At 36.6% G+C, this 17,699-nt stretch overlaps 1 protein-coding gene across 1 annotated transcript; it reads right to left on the bottom strand.

The window, feature by feature from the left end:
* Positions 1-11,123: 11,123 nt before the first annotated feature.
* LOC149003508 (uncharacterized) lies at positions 11,124-12,908 on the bottom strand. The gene has a single exon (XM_089137493.1). The coding sequence runs from the start codon at positions 12,772-12,774 to the stop codon at positions 11,290-11,292; it is 1,485 nt and encodes a 494-aa protein (XP_088993619.1). The 5' UTR covers positions 12,775-12,908; the 3' UTR covers positions 11,124-11,289.
* Positions 12,909-17,699: the final 4,791 nt, after the last annotated feature.

Here is a 17,699-nt window from a genome sequence, read left to right as displayed (position 1 = left end):
CCAACTTGTGTTGAGGTACTCAAGTAATACCTAACTTACTATTAAGGTATTTGAGTTATACTCAATTTATGTTCTAATATGAACCATCAGATTAGTTACGATCTAACGATGTAATGGGCCTTTGTAGGAGAGTCCAATTACCAATAGAATTCAGTATTTACAGTATAAATAATAGCTGGAAGCAACGGTCTGGGTATTCCAAACTAGATACTCAGGGTGTAATGCTTTAAGCAACCGCATGCTTAAACCCTAACTAGTCGCGTTAGATTTCTACACTCATTCAAATTAAGAGACCAAATGTTGAAAATACGACTGATGCTGGTTGGCAATGGGCAGAAACTGTTTCCTCCTAAACGTAGATGTTCCTATGAACACAAGCTACCGAAATCATTGGGAAGCTGATCTTCTGATAGATTGTTGTCAGCTAGATTTAAAAATGAAAACGATTTGCAATGCTTCCCAACATAAGTAGTCAAAACATTGGTTTGTCCATTACAAACATGTAGAGTGCCTATTTTCTTAATAAGTTGATCCAATGACAGTGTACATAAAATTTCTTGTGGTATGTATCTTGTAAACATGCAACAAAATGCTCCTTCTTATTGGGTTGCTCCCTGTACCTGACTCTGTTCCGGCTACTTTTATCAGACCTTTGTTACTTGAATCTTTGTGTCCTGAAAGCTTAATTTACTGAATTTTGGCTTGTAAAAATGGTTGTCTGTGTCTTTCAGGTTGGTTCTGGGGTAAGAAATGCCTTGATAAAGGCAAGGAAGGCAGTGCCAAGGATTCTAAAGATGAATCTGAACAAGTTCCCCTAGAAGCAACCAGTGTTGCATATGGTGTCTACATGGCAATTTCTAGCGATCTTAGGTATGTAGATTCTGAAACATATGGCTAATGCTTTATATATGCACAAACCTAACTTCTGTTATATTGCTTGCTAACGAGAAGAGAAACTTTATTACCTTGTGCAACTATGTTTAAAATCTTCATGCAACTGTGGTATCCTGATCTTTTTATTTCCATTGCACCTATTGAACCTTTGAACATAATATTGACTTTGAAGGAAGAGGAAATCTCTGTCTCTGTTCTGACTCTCTGTGTTTGGCTAGTATACATCAAGGGGCTTGGCTGACAATGCATCTTCTGCTGAGCAGGTACCAGATACTTGCTGGTGTTTATTGAACAAAGGATTATGGAACCATTGCTACACCATCACAAAGTTGTGTTGAGTGCTTTCTGCTTCACTGTTCGGACAGGCAACACATTCTTAGGGTCACTGTTTTGAGTTTCTTGAACTGTGTTGTCTAGAGTTCTCATGAAAAAAGCCCCATTGATTTCAGTTTTGCAGTGTTGACATTACTGATATGTGTTTTTTGAACAGGTGTGTGGACTATGCCCTTTTGATAGGTATTCAAAAGCTTCATGAATAGAGCAGATAGCTGGATTACAGGGTCTCCAATGTAGGATTCAGATTTTTTCTTTAAATCAAAAACTTTTAAGGTACTCAGATTATTCTTGTTTGAGCTGTTGGCTTCCATTTAAGGTTGTTTCATATGTGGTTCAGCATGTATGACTTTAGATCTTAAATAACAAAGATAGTTATTTATTTATTCTATAATCTATAAAAATCAGCATCCAATTCTTTGGGGAATCCCTGGAATGCCATCTCTTTATTGGGGTCTCTTTCTCTCTCTTCATCTACTGACATTCATTATCTTTTAGATTATTGGATAGAAAGATCCAACAAACAAGGCAACACCCTAGTCTCACAACCAATAGAGAGGATGATGGGAAGCCCAGCCCAGCCCAGCCAATGTAAATTGAATTGGGCAAAATCTTGATTAGCTAGTCAAAACTTGCAAATTTTGTACTTGAAAGGATGATCTAGTTTTTCTCACCCATGATTAAAAGGGAATCCTTTCTTTCTATTTAGCAACCAAAGAAGAAAAAAAGGAAAAAAAAGAAGAGATTAAAAGAGAATCCCTTAATTCTTATTACCTGTTCTGATGGTTGAAAGGGAGCCTAAGAACAGTACTAATTAAGGATATTTCTGACCATGAACTATTGGACACCTCAATTGCTAGATCCTCTTCATCCCCAATTGAAAAAGAAGCTTTCCACAGAAGAGGAAGTAAAATTAATTTGGTAGTAAAAATGAAAATAATCAAATGGGACAGATGGATCAGAGGTAGATACTTGGAAACTGCATATAGGTAAGCTTCAAAAGGGCTCATTAACTACTTTAATAACAAGTTTACTTCTTAAAAAGTTTCTAGGGGTTCACTGATTAGTAAGGTCTTCTCTAACACTCAAGACCTTTCATTAGAAGTTCACAGCAAATCCAAAACTCCTCTCTGTTCCTTTTGGAGAGTATCTGATTAGTAAGAGAGTGTTTAGTGTCATCAGTTAGTCTTAAGAGTCTTGTCTCTGCAAATCATGGTGTGGGTCTTTTAGAAAACATGTTTAAGAATAGAATTGAACCAAAAGGTTTTAAAACCTGGAACTGGAGCACTGATCAAAATCTCTTGGATTGACTTCAATCAGCCAAGATATGTTAAGCATACTGCATTTTGGGTTTTTCTGCAATAGGATCAATCAGAGCTGAAACGAAGAAAATTCAGATCATTCCTGGAGTGGTTCTGATTCGAATGGGCTAGAATTTACTAGGTACCCGAGTTGATGTTTGCAAGTCCAGAATTGTCAAGCTTTTCCTTTGTTGTTCCACACCAAAGCCATGCACAAAATGATAGTGCTTGGAGCTTCCTCATATCTCAACCACAAATATTCTTACCACCAAAGTCTATTTGGGCAATCCATTGGTCCAACGTTTTCCTTTTACACAAATCCTTCTAAATTCGAAGAACTAGGGTTTCCTTTTAGGTCCATTATAGGACTAGATCACTAAACTGTCCATGTTTTACATGTACACGTTGCCTTATGTCATTAAGAGTTCGAAAAAATACTTATTCTTTAAAACCACAAGGGATTGGTTCAGTTGGTAAAGACCAACATTTTATAATATAAGATTAAGAATTCAAATTTTATTGAGATCAGGGCAAAGTCTGTAATTCGTTTAAAATTAGAAAGAAAAAAAAGAAGTAAATGTCATCTTTGCATCGTACATGAAGCATGCAAGTACGGGTAGGTAACATTCTTTTTGGGTTAGAAGGAGCTCGACTTCAGCACTTTGCTGCAAACGGACCATCCGTTTCTCAAAAGCGTGAAAACATACTTTTCAAAAAATAAATGGTTAAACAGAATCACATGATTCACACATTTGTAGTCTGAATTACTTGCTTTCTACTTTGGCTTCCATGATAAGATAAGATTGTATGCCGCAGGTCAAGTCAAGTATTCCCTTCTTGCAGAGTAAGGATCTCCCTTATTGGGCAACTGAGCATTTTTCAACTTAGATCTTTCCTTGCCCAACCCCACCCCCATCAATTCTCTTCTAGTGATCTTCTTTTTCTTTTCTGGGTAAAGACCTTTTAGTGGGTTAGCGTGGCTAGTTTTCTCAAGTCTTTTATAACAAAAGGAGGTGGGGCCTGGAATTATATGTAAAAACACACCAGCTGTCTCATATGACCCCATATGGATATAGTGACTGGTGTCGGTGAAAGTTCATTAAAACCTTCACAGTGTAGGGTTTTGGATTTTCTATTCTTTGTGCTCTTCTTTACCTTTTCATCACACATTAGGAAGAGAAGTTATCTTTGAACTCCGAGAAATAAGTCAGAAGTGAAACCCGAGTACATGAGTCTGGATTCTCTACTCTAATTGGCAAATGTCTGCCCCCTTCACACATTTTTATCACATATTAAGAAAAAAATACACATCTTTAAATTCCAAACAATTAAAGAAGAGATAGTATGACTAGAATCCCGTAAACCCCATCTAAGCTTTCCTACTAACGTGTAGTAAAAATGTACAAGAAAAATATAAATTCTAATCATTAAGGTAGAGGATCTGGACTCATGGTGCCATAGTGTTTTTCTTAGATAACTTTCTTTCTCTCCTCTTTAACTTATTATTCTCTATAGTAGATTATAAGGGTGTCATAGAGAGATTAAGAGTAATCCCTTACCAATTATGACAGAAATGATGCTTGTCCAGGTTGGGTTAGGGTATATGTCCTCGTTACCAAATTAAGATTGGACCATATCAGCTGGATCATTACATATGTAGCAGGACCATTATTGGGTACCCAATAATACAAGAGATATATTAAGTATGTTTTAGCTACCGGTCTTTCTTGAGAAGGACCTTGTTTTCTAGTATCGTTCTTTGGTGTTTTCATTAAAGAACGGTAGTCTCAACACAATTTTGGCTATTTGGTAAAACTTGTGCTCAGAACTTTTAAGAACAGTTGTGGAACAAATTGGTGTTTGGTAATTGATGTTCTCAAGAACAATTTTTATTATAAAAGATGCCATTAATACATATATAAAATATGCCCAATTTCTTTAAGTTTTATATGCTAAATCATACTTTAATATATAAAACATAGAAAACTAAGAAAAATAATTATTGTTGCCTCTTGTATTATATTTTAATTACTAATAGAACCCTAATCTTTATGAAATTACTATTACCTCCCTCACTCATAATAATGTTAAGAGGCTATTAATGTTGGATGAATAATATGTATTTTTTCTTCATCATTACAATTACAAAGCCAAAAGAGAAAATTACCCTCATATAGAAAAATCATATAAAATCCTGATTTTGCCCTTATTTTCTTCTCACTTTGGATTTCGAATAATTGAATCCAAATGAAATGAACAAATAATAATAAACTTTAGGGTTATTTTGGGAAATTTAAGTTGAGTGTAGTCTTTTTTCTTTTTTAACAAGAGTTAGTTTTTTTTTTTTTGAAACAATATAACATGTCAAAGTTGTTTTGCAAAAAGCTTTTTGGTATAAAGTTTCAGAGCTACCATAGTACCATTGCCGACACCGACTTTGGTATAAATGTAGAGTATCATTATAATGGGAAATGGACTTTAAAAATTTCCTATGGTTCACTTGAGGGATTAGATTTGGACGCAACATAGTCTGGTAGATTCTATTGGAAGAAAAAGATTTGAAATGTGTAATGTATGCCTTAAAAATGGTATACATCTATCCTCACTTGCATCCATTTGTATAACAATCTTGAACTTAACCATCTATTGAGATGAACTGATCCATATAATATCGCCCGAGTTATACCAGCAAAATAGTTGAATAAGGTAATCCAGGTCTTTGGTTGATCAGGTGACACCCGAATTTGAACCGGAGAAAAGAGATTTGCAGTCCCCCACCCTTACCACTCGGCCCCCACTAGTAATAGAAACCCTGAAATACCACAGGTTAACGCTCCATGCATGGTGTCATGCACATTATGTGTTGCCATAAGAAATAGCTTTGAAATAATTATAAATGATTTCAAATCTTGGGACCCAAAATCCAAAATTTTGAATAGGGAATTTGGCATGATCAATAAAGGCATGCATGGATCTCAACATTTTCTTGAGCCCCACTCGAGGAGAACATCTTTAGGAAATGTCTGGGGGGACCTTTTTGGCTATTAAATTGATGTGTATATACCACACTATATATGAAAATACTTAAAATAGCTCATGTGGCTACTTTTCTTGCTATAGTGGACCAGGCCCACTCAATAATATAGGTTTCAAAATCCCCTAATTATTTATTGGAGGTTAATTATAATTTCAACAGTTGATAGTTGACTTAGTTTTTTTTTTTAATAATTATATAGTATAGTACTTACAGAACTCAGTAGAAACATTGGTGAACATTTTAAACAAATAAATAAATAAGAGAATGTGGGGTAGGAGGATTTAATTATGTCTTTTGGGGATCAATTTTTCTTGATGGAGATTTGTATGCACTAATCAATGGTTTAAGAAACACGAAATCAATTAATCAAAATATTGAGACACATGCTTAGACAGACATTGTATGTCTCATATTTAATTATTTTTTGGGGGTAAAGAGACGAATTTATATGTTGGGATGAGGGTTTACACAATATAAGGTGATGCTTCATTCTTGATCCCGATGGGATTCGAACTTTGACTTTTTATTTGAAAGTATTGCTTATTTACCAATTGAGCCCTGCACCCTTTAGGGTTTATTTGATAATAATTTTGTTGTTCCCAAATTGATACATCATTCGTTTTGGTGTACATTAATAAAGAAAAGAAAAAAAACAAGAAAAGAAAGTAACAGTCCATTGTGATAACGTGTCTTGTTTTTATTATGAGACGGTTTATATGATTCTTGACCAGCTTTTTCAAAATTTTGATTCTGACAAAAGAGTCAATCAAAATCCATTTCCATGGGTGGCATCAAATTGTTGTGTCTGGATCTAACTTGACGCCCTGTAGACTTGCAAGACGACATGCTGATATTTGTAGGTTAAGAGGCCATCTCCGACAATCAAGTCAATATTTGTACACAACAAGATGAGTATTTCTCATTGGTAGTAGAGTATAGCTTGCAAGGAATCAATTACCCTAGCCTTGTGTAGGTCCAAGGTTTATATAGTCTAACCTTAGTGATTGGTAGTCATCGAATATAGTGAGCCTGTTTATTTCTCAATTGTTCGGTTTGTACTGGGCAAGTAAACTCCTTGTTGGTTACAAAGTTCGGATCTGCGCCGTGCATAGAGACTTATCCTAGCTATCCACGACTTTCCCTAATGAGGGCTCTCACTCAAACCATTCATTGGGGAAAGGGCATGGCACAATCTCGGTTCATTCAATGTATATGACGGGTTATCATGGTTGGGTCGGTTGGGACCAGGTCAGTTCTGTACAAAACCTTTCAACTAACTCTAGTCAGGCAAACTAGACCTAACAACAATAAATAAGGGCAGACAACGGTAGAGCACCCCTAGCCCCCAAGGCCCCGGAGCCCTCTCTCGAATTTTTTTTCCAAATTTCTTAAGCATATTTTGCCTTTTTTTTTAATTTTTTTGATCATGAGATCCTCTTTTCAAGGTGAAATATTAATACTTCTCCCTATTGAAGAAATTTTTTTAGAGTAAAGACAATGGATGAAAAAATAATTGTAACTCCTCTTCTTATGGTGAATCTTGACTTTGCCCTATAAAGGCTTAAAGCTACTCCCTCTCCTCCTCTCTTTTTTCTCGTGCATGGTTTTAAGATCCACTCCTACTTTCTTCAGAAACTAAATCAAAAGTTGAAGAGTGGTAGGTCCATGGGAGGAGAGGGGACCACCTGATTCGTGGGCCCCACAACGTTGTGCTGCTATGTACCAACCATAAAAAATGGGCCTGTTGAAGCCAACCAAAATTTGGGTTTAGCCCAACAAATTTAACTGGGCCCACGTGTACCTTTAGGCCTACACGCTCGTCATCTTAATGTATATTAAATACCCACGCTCCCCCTCAACCTCCTTCACCTTCACCTGAGCAACCCCTCTCATCATTCTTTTCAAAAATTAGGGTTTCGGAAAGGGTGATTATGCAAATATAATAAACCCTTTTCTAACATTATAGAGAGAAAAAGAAAGCGATTGAGAATTAAGGAAATTATTGGGTGCTCACCCAGTCTCTCTTTATTCCTTGGTCCCAAGCACTTCAATGCCAGCTAGATAGGTTGATAGTACCCTTTTCACAGTCACAACTTTTCCCTATATACCTTTTGATTTACTTCCAAATGCGTTTTTAGGTTGGAAAGCATAATCACGGAGAAGAACACAAGTAAAACACTCAAAGCAATAAGTAATTTACTGTAATTTGGCAAAATTGCGTACATTCATCAAAGAGAAAAAAAGATTCCACTATTTCTTTGGGCGTGCGGCCGAGATTGAAACCGGACACAAGGGAGATCGGGGGGAACTGACAGAACATGATTCCATTTTACCAAAACGGACGAGATTATGGGATGAGGTGAAATCGAGTTTCCACATACTATCAAGCGTAAAGATTTGAACCATAATCAATAAATATTTTTTAGGATAAATTTGAAATTTCATTCCAAAATTCAAACTAACCAAACGTTAATTTTATGAACCATGACTCTAGAGATTTGAAGTCTGGAGATTTGAAATCTCTAAATTTTTGAAATCTACAGACTCAAGTAACCAAACAGGCCCTTAAAGTTTCATAACTTTCACTCTTATGAAGTGCTATCATTTGTTTGTCTTATTTCCTAGGTCATCTTATTTTAGAGACAAACCAGTCATAGCGACTAGGTGTCCATAGGCTCGGGAGACAGGAAAAAGTGTAGTAGGGATGGAAGTTTGAACACATAATTTCTTTAGACTTACTGTCTTTACATAAGAATTTGCCACCACTGTACAAAAAACACACATCCATGCCCCTATACTAGTAATTAATCAAAACCCGTTCTGACTGCAAATATAATTAAACTCTAATTATAGGAACTCGCTCAATACAAGACTTACTCAAACCCAATAAAATATATGTGTAGTGTACTCAATAGTTGGTCTCATCCAATTTTGCACATCAAGCAAGAGTTCTTGGTAGATGGTAATCCAAACCCAAACCCAAAAGCAAATTGATTTAAACCAATTCCTTGTTGCGATTTAATTACAACAATACCATGATAAAAACTAACATATACATAGAAAGTAGAAATGGTTTTTTGTGGTATCTAAGGTTCATCTAGACCAGCTGAGCCAGCTTTTTGCACACCTCGATTACATCTTCAGAGGGTGCTTTGTCATCCCGCAAGGATTAAAACTCATGACATCTCCATTGAAAAGTATGAATTTTACCAATCTACAAACCTGTATTGACAATTAGAAACGGTTTTGCATGCATGGTTTTCAAAGATGCAATTAGCTAGAAAGAGAATACACCAATGAGAGTGCATTTAGGTGGGGCCCACCAATCCCAGCTGTCATTCCAAAAAAAGCGAGTAAACAAAATCAATAATAGTGCTGCTGCATACCCCCCACAGGCCACAACTCCTTTTTTTTCTTTTCTTTTGTTGCGCTCATCCATTTGGCTTTTAATTTGCCACGTGTCAATTTTCATTAGTGTCGGTGACTCAATGCATTGTCCTTTCTGTTCCCATCCAATCCATTCATGAAAGACTCGTGTATTGTGTTTGTGTGATGATCATAAAAGTGAGTGAGAGAATCCAAAGCCCACCATATGTGAATATAAGAAAGCTATAGAGTTGGAATCTTATTATGTGACTAATGAGATTTATTATCCAAATTTAGTGTATGGGGCTAGGTTTAATTTATTTTATTGGTTTGAATTGTAGTCAAGTACCTAACATCTAATAATAAAGTTGGTATCAACATTAAAGATTTAAATCTCTAAAACGGCTAACTAAATAGGGGATTCAAAACTGATATCACTCTAGTCAAGGTTCACATCCTCTATAATTCTCTGTAATCTCTATCTAAGATTGTGACACGTGATAGTTAATTATCTAACGGTCAAAATTAGAACCCAATTAAGAACTGAATGTAATAAATCGCTTAAATTAAACCTTAAGAAAAGAAAAGAATTCTCAACCCCTACAATTCTCTGTAATTATGATTTAGAATTGTGATGGCAGTTAATTATCCAAGGGTCCAAATTAGAACCCAATTAGGAATTGAATCTAATAAATCTATAAATTTTCTCTTTCTTCTTTTCTTAAAGCTTATTTTTAGGGATTTAATAAATTCAGTTCCTAATTGGGTTCTAGTTCTAACCCTTGAATAATTAACTACTTTTGGCCAAAAAAAGAATAATTAACTACTACGTGTCACAATCCTAAGAATTACTGAAAAATGTAAAGGGTAAAAATTGTAGAGGTTTCCTAATCGGATTATAATTCTGAATGTTGGATATAATTTTATACCCTCTCCACCATAGAAAATTAGTTATAAAAATTTAATTATACGTGTCATAAGAAGAAGGGTAAGAGTTGAAATCTTCATGAGAATTTTACTCCATTTGTAATTTGTATTATAAGGAGAGAGAATCAGTATTGTAACTTGTGTTCGCTATTTGCCAACCGTACTGAAAGCCTAACAAAATCCCACTTTTGTAGCACTTGTGGTACTTTATTATTCATGGGCTATCGTGCATGAATATTAAATGAATTTTAATAAGGAAAGTTAAAGCAATGTTGCTAAAAATTAATACAGAATTAGTTGTCACTTTGCAGTGGTGGAGTTGAATTAAACAAAGGAAAGCATAGATCGATTCTTTTGATGGAGAAATAGGGGGAGAGAGAGAGAGAAAGGTGCATCAAGGGTAACTTGACTCATTGACTTGTAAGTTGTAAGTCTAGATTCTCTTCATTCAGATGGACGGTTCACTTATTCGTCTGATTTTCTATGCGACTTGTTCAAATAGAGGTCTTTACTCTCTTTACACTTCTTTACTCAGTGCTGATAAAATGAAAGATTTTCTGTAAATTACATCTTAATTTATATTGAAGAAGTGTAACAAGAGCATAGACTTCTACCTTTATAAATCGAGAATTCGTACTCAAAAAACCAAAAGGAAAACTAAGAATAGCTAGCTGAAGGTTAGCTTAACACATGAGTTTAATCACTACTTTTTCGAATCCCACCCTTATTAGATGCCTTCGCATGTATTCCCTTCAAGTTGCTTAACACATGGTTTAATCACTACTTTTTCGAATCCCACCCTTATTAGATGCCTTCGCATGTATTCCCTTCAAGTTGCTAGTCTTTTAACCCTAACTAACTGTGATCAAAGTCATGTATTGTGTTAAGTAACTTAATGGATTTTCTCTTTTTATCCAAAAAAATAATAAAAAATGGGATTTTTTTTTCTTGACAAGCGGAACAGAAGGGGATTATGGGTTGCTTTAGTTGGCATAATTAAACCATGTTCTGAGTCTCTTTTGACTTGCTAAGTGGAAAACTGGTTAATTAAGCAAACCCAATCATTTCTTACTATTTAGAACAAAAGATCTCCTTATGTGGGACCCATTTTAGGAATTGAAAATTCTCTCTCCTCTTTAATGAAACCCATCATGCCAACTAGTTTCCTGCAAGGGCCTGCAAGTACCCTTAATAGTAAAATCATGAAAACAGTTGAGAGTTGGAGAGAGAGAGAGAGAGAAGTGAGAAGATAGAATCATAGAACCATGAGAAGAGCAAGAAACCTCTTTTGAAGCAGAGCTAAAAAGGAGATTTTTTATTTTTATTTGACTTGTATTGATTGGAAGTGTTGAGACCCAAGTTGATAGAAGAGAGGGAAAGGAAGAAACACGAATGTAAATTGAAATCAAAGAACTTTAGAATTTCTATTTACTACTGTTTACAATTTCTATAAACAGAAGAAGCTTCAACGAATGAACATATGACTTTGTGAAGAATTAAATGATGATAAACTACAGGATAATTAGATGAAGAAATAGAGTTTCGATTCACGAACGAACTGGGATCGGGAATTGACTCGGTTGCCGTGATTAACTCTATATTCTTCAACACTAAACCTTTCGTAACGATTTGGTTCAAGATTGACGACTCGGTGACTTTACTCTTCGACTTGCTCTTGGATTTGCTTTTGCTTTCGCGTTGAATTGCAGCTCTAACGATCTCCGTTAATACTACGTCGGAAAATAGCCTGACTCCGCGAGCGCCGCCGATTATGGCTGCCGGATTCACTGGTTTCGACTCTTTCGGGTGAGTTTTGCTCGAGTGTCTCCGGCCATGTCCTTCATGCCCAGTTTCCTTCGCCGCCCAAAAATACACCGACTCGGCGCTGCTACTTCTGACTCGGCCGATTGCATCGCCTAGAACCACCACGTTTTTGACATCCACCAACATAATGCGTTTGAAATTGTGACGAACTCGCCGAAGAAGCATTGGATAAGTAGCCCACCTCCTTAGATTCATGGTGACATGATCTAAGAATCCGGCGAGAGAGTTCTCCGGATCAAGTTCTGTAGCCTCGAAACCCACAACCGATCCCCACCTCCACCCAATCAAATCGTCTTCTCTGCTTTCTGCTTCGCTCGAGTTTCCATGAATTCGCTTCCCCCACAATGGTTGCTGCTCCTGTTTACTTGAATTCGATTTCACGAAGTGGGTTAAGTCGAAACCCGTGCGAGAGCTGGTAAAGTTGTTGTTTTCTCTGTGAAGGTGAACGAGTTTCAAGAAGGAATCGTTTTCTTCCTGAATTACGGAACTGGAATTTGGGGAAATTGTAGATGGGAAGATTAACACAATATCTGATTTTGCAGTAATACCCGAAAGATGCAGAGCTCTGAGAAACAAAAGAAGCTCATCATCTGTAGTGCTTTCGTCTAAATGCGCTACAACAAGGTCATCCATAGCTCTGGTTCCTCTCCTGAACAGAGTACCCATCCCCTGCAAAGCAGTAACTCGTGAACTTGTTCTTGGATTGCCTTTTCCCTCCCAAAACTTCGAAACCCATTTAGAAGAAGAAGAATAACTTCTTTCGGACTTGATCCTGGAGCTTTTCAAGTCCTGGGAGAGGAATTTTCGGGGAAATGCAGAATTGGTGGAATTGGGTTCGAAAGAGCAGAGAGTGAACACAAGGAGAGTGAAACAGATTAATATAGCACAAATTGAAAAGGTATATTGAGTTCTACCCACAAGAAGGTTGGTTCTACTAAATCTACTACCAGCTGATCTAGAAGAAGACGAAAAAAATGACCCTGAAAGCCGTCGCCTTTTATCATCTTCGTTGTCTTCTTCAGGGAAGAAAATTAACAGAAACCCTAAACCCCAGCCGTCACCGCCGTTCTTCGCCTTCGTTGAGATACCCATCTATCTTCTCTCTTGTCTTTTCTCTCTTCCTCTTGCGCCCGCAGAACATAGACTCGTAGGGAAAGACGCAGAAGAAGAGAAGAGTCCATAAACGAAAGAAAGGGAAGTTTACAGTGCCTCCCCCTGCTTATTCGCTAATATTGATGCCAAATCCTTGACTTACCAATTTATCAATGAGATCCGTATGTAATCTGTAATTTCTTTTATTTATTAATATAATACTACGCACCTTTATTCTAAAAAAAAAAAAAAAACCTTCAATCTCAATTAATTTTTATTTATTAACTTTTCAATATTATCTCCATATTCTTAGAGAAAAAAAAAGGTAACATATAAAATGAAAAAAAAAAAATGGTGCATTTGGAGGTAAGGGATGTCATTAATTGTGATGGGTCAGAAAATTATTCGAGAATTTGACACTATAGCTAAGAATCATTACGGTAAGTCCATTCTTGCCTTGACGAACGTCAAGAGAACTGAAGAAGTAAATATAATTTGCATAGAGCTTTTCGCAATTAAGCATAGAATGAAAATAACATAGAATATGGACTATAGTGCTACACTCTAGTAGAAATCACATCAAACTCTACAGTATTAATTTTTTAAAGGTATTTTTTGACATCTTTGAGAGTGATTGATTTAGTCATGGAGATATTGGAGTTTAAGAGTATTTTTTAGTCAGATCAATTCTTGTGCCGACATCTTGATAGATTTCTTAATTTTCTTTGGAAGTTTTTTCTTAATTTTTCAAGGGTATTTTTTGTCTTTTTGAAAAATTAACTTACTTATATAAATACTTAACTTTAATTTTCTAATAAATAATATTTTTTTCCCTAGAGGGTTTAATTGATAAATTAAATAACTTAAAAGGTGATATTGAATTTAAGGATAACTTTAGGGATTGCACTCAAAATTTCCCGAAAAGGAAACCGCGTGGAAGGAGCGGGTGACACAGAATCTCACAACCTGGGGATCTCATACGGCGACGGGTAGGAGCCATTAATGCAAGCTCTCGATCCAACGGTTCAGGTAGGTTTGTACTTCTATCTTCTGGAACAAATATCTTATTTGAATGGTGGATAATTCGTCTGGCACGGCTTACGATTTTTTGCCCTCTTTAAGGCTCTCGCCTTCCACTTCCACGGTTCCACCAACCATCATAAGTAATCTGATGATCTAGTACGTACGGATCTATGGAAGGTTCGTAACGACAGCTTCTTTCCAGTAGTTTGGGTATCTCGATAATATAAATCGACGACGCGGATTATCCATGTGGGGCCACGCTTGGGTCGACATGATGAGCTTGCACGTGCGCCACGTGCATGGAATTTCTTTCGGTTTATTTAATTAATTAAAGTTTGTTAAAAAGCCCAAATTTAGGGACCTATAAGAGAGAATAGATATTATAGCGAGCAATCATTAATAATTCTTAACTGTAATCGAGATTTGTGGGATTTTAAGAAACGAATTACAGAATTTGAAGAACCGATTCGAGTTGACTCTGCTGATTTCAATGAGCCACATTCTCACGCGTAATTTTTGAAAAAAGCTTCAGATTCGTATTCTTTTTTAGCCTAAACAGGGTTGGATTTTTTTTTGGTAAAAAGGCGCTGATTAATATATCCTAAAATAAAATAGTAAATTACAACCTAGATATGTCCCGCTTTATTGTCGGCAACCATTTCTGCCAGACGAGGGGGTAAGAGGAATCCGGATCTCCCCCGCGGGGAGGGGGTAGGCATGGCTGAGAAAAAAAAAAATGTTTTTCACCGGGCCCCTCCGATGGGGGTCAGAGAAAGTGGGGGAACACGGCCCCCGCGGCGGATCCGGCTCGGGAAGAGGGGGTAAAGGCATGGACTAGGAATATATGTTCCGTCTCCGATTCAGATGAAATAAAATCGGCCAAAAAATCAGCAGCGGCATTCACCTCTCGTAAATGATGGACGAAAATACAATTTGTAAAATCCCGTCGCAAATCCTAGTTGTTTTCTAACAAATCACGCACAGTCCAAGGTGTAGCCTCTGGTTGATCCACTAGAGTGATCGCTTGTAAAGAATCACTTCGAACTTCAACGTTCAGAAATCCTTGGTTACTTGCGGCCTCCATTCCAGTTTTCAAAGCAAGTAATTCCATACATAACATGCTGATACTAATACATCCTCCTGCAATTGTGAAGACAACGTCTCCATTGGAATCACGACCCATCGTTCCAAATCCTCCTTGATTCCCAACCACCGATCCATCACAATTTATTGCTATTCATCCTTCAGGAGGATGGATCCAAGTTAGACGTCGTTCAAACGAATTAACATAAGTGACAGAAATATCCCATCTACCGAAAAAATCCCGATTAAGAGGGGTGTTCTACACTAGGCGATTAATCAGGTTATTACCTTCATCGAGTATCACTAAGCACACGAGCCAAAACAGAATTTGGAGTGACTACGAGCTTCCCAATTTTTTCTTTCTTTTCGAAACTAAGTCTTGTTTCAGTTGGGAGGGTGGATCATATCCTGTGAACGCGTTACATACACCAAATTATAAGGGACCCATAAGTAAAAATAATAAAATATTTTAAAAAAATCCCGTCATCCTAATTTTGTGGTCCTCTGTAATTCGTGGTCAACAAAAGTCAGGAGAGACGATCTGAACTTTTTGGGTTAGTTCATGCACATTTTGAAAACATTTGAAAGAGCTTAGAATCACATTTGTGTAATTTATTACTTCTTCAACCTTAACAACTGAGAATCATTTGGTTCATCATCTTCGTTTGTTGTTTTTTTTTCTTCTTCTTTTGTTATTCAAGTTTTTCTTCCTCTTTACTATCTTTGGTGAATCCTTATCCTAATAAGTACTGATTTTTTGTATTTATAAAAGTAGAAATTAACATTTAGTAGGTTGTCAAAACTGGTCATTAATTTTCTGTAACACCTCAGAGACAGATCTTATACTCCATAGATATTTATAGAGATTCAGATCAATTAAAAAGTGTCGAATGAATTTCTAAAAAAAATCATTAAATGTGAACAACAATAATAAGCCCAGCTCGTAACAGCTACCATATCTTATCTACTTGTCTCTGTGCGCGCGTCTGAGAGTGATGTATAATAGCACAGAATCACGAGCTTCATGTTGTTCAAAGCTAAGCTTCAGGCCTGCCTGCAATAACAAGAGCAGCTAAGTAACCACTACAACCACCACACCCACGAGCTTCTTAATGTTTATACCAGAACTGCTTCAGCTTTGTGTTCTCTAAAAGCCATTGCTTTTAATGGACCAGTGAATGTGCTTGCATAGTGTTGATGATCGGGATATCCACCCAGACCGACCATGGTTCAGTCTAGTGAACTGGGCGGGTTCGAGCCTATAGAGAAAGAGTAAGAACCAAGTGCCCAAGACGAACAGTGTTTCATTCCACTTCTATTAAAGCCATTAGGATAAGATTCATAGTTGAGTAAAAGAATGCCACTTTGTAGAGTCCAGATTAAACTCTCCAGCAAAAAAACTCTAGTCGACTCTACTATCATCATATAGGTAAACAACCTAAAATCTATATAAAGGGGACGAAGGGCTAGAAGAAGGTAAGTGAGTGAGTTCTGAGACTATTTCCCCAGTATTGAGGTTTGTCTTTCTTCTCCAACTCAACTTCTTACTAACTTGATCGTCAAAGGCGTTATTCCACCTTGTTTGTTTGTTTGTGTGACCGAGCAGGATATTTGTAGCAACAGATAATGTGACATACTTTGATTCCAATCTGATGGATGACCAACCTCAGATCCATCAATGCTGGCATTAGATTGGACGGCTGTGAAGGTTTCATACCTAACATTTTACAGTGGTAGTCCAACGGATATATATCAAGATAGAAAACAAAAATCAGCCACTTTGATATGTTGAGACATTTATGTATTATGTGTGAGAAGACCCAACCATTTGAAAATCTTAAGTGCTCAAGTCAAGTCAATATATGATCATAACTATTTGATTGTGCGTTCATAACTTCACTGGTTAGCCAGGTTGGAGTTGCAATAAGAGGTAGCTTTCAGATACATTGAACTAGTGGCTTATTTGAAAATGAAACTCAACTACACCATTCTTGTCTAGTTATACACGCTTGCATTAGTGATGACAGTTGCCCTTAAATTTCCATTAATGCTTCTCTCTTTTTCTCCCCAGATTTTAGTGGGCATGGATGAATATAAATAAAAACAGCACACATGCTATAAGGGAAATCTACCGCAAAATAAATAAATAAATAAATAAAAATAGTGACAATAATAATAAATAGAAGAAGAAGAAAAAACTCCAACCAATGATCCCATCTAGAGAGAGGAACATAAATCATATGGCAATGTGAAAATATCTTAGAAACTACAGAGTCTAGATCCTCTACCTGGCAGGGTAGAGATCTTTGCTCCTCTCACACTTCTCCATCACTTCAAGGGTGGGGCTCACGTAAAATCCACTAGAGGCCATATTTCTATATTTTGTTAATACTAAAAAGAAGATCATAGCCTTAATGTGTGGTGTAGAAGTGTGAGAGAAACACAAACTCTACCCTGACGGACAAGAGATTTGAATTCAAACTATAGGGCTGGAGTGCTAACAACAAGACAAGCTAGTCCTAATCCCCCACAATCTACAGTGGAGCCTTTTAACCATGATGGTAAAGATTTTATGGTGATTCAAGACAAGATCCAAATTTTCAAAAGAAGAAATGATTCAAGATGAAGTAGAATATTTGAAGAAACAAGAGGCTGTGCTTTGGTCTACAAGTAGAAACCCAACTAATGACGAATGGGCCACTCCCATTCTCCCTTTGGACAAATAGATGATACAAAATCTGTCCATTCCATCAATTCTCCATTTAAATTTCTCATCCTCTTTTTTTTATCCTTTTCCTTCATACTATTGTGTTTACCAT

The sequence above is a fragment of the Hakea prostrata genome, chromosome 10 (genome assembly GCF_041222555.1).
Source record: "Hakea prostrata isolate BN-2017 chromosome 10, UWA_Hpros_2, whole genome shotgun sequence".
Lineage (NCBI taxonomy): Eukaryota > Viridiplantae > Streptophyta > Magnoliopsida > Proteales > Proteaceae > Hakea > Hakea prostrata.
The sequence above is the reverse complement of the archived record's forward strand: the minus strand, read 5'-3'. Positions and strand labels throughout refer to the sequence as shown.

Excerpts from the sequence above, each read along its gene's own strand:
- LOC149003508 (XM_089137493.1), bottom strand. The coding sequence starts at position 12,774 with ATGGGTATCTCAACGAAGGCGAAGAACGGCGGTGACGGCTGGGGTTTA.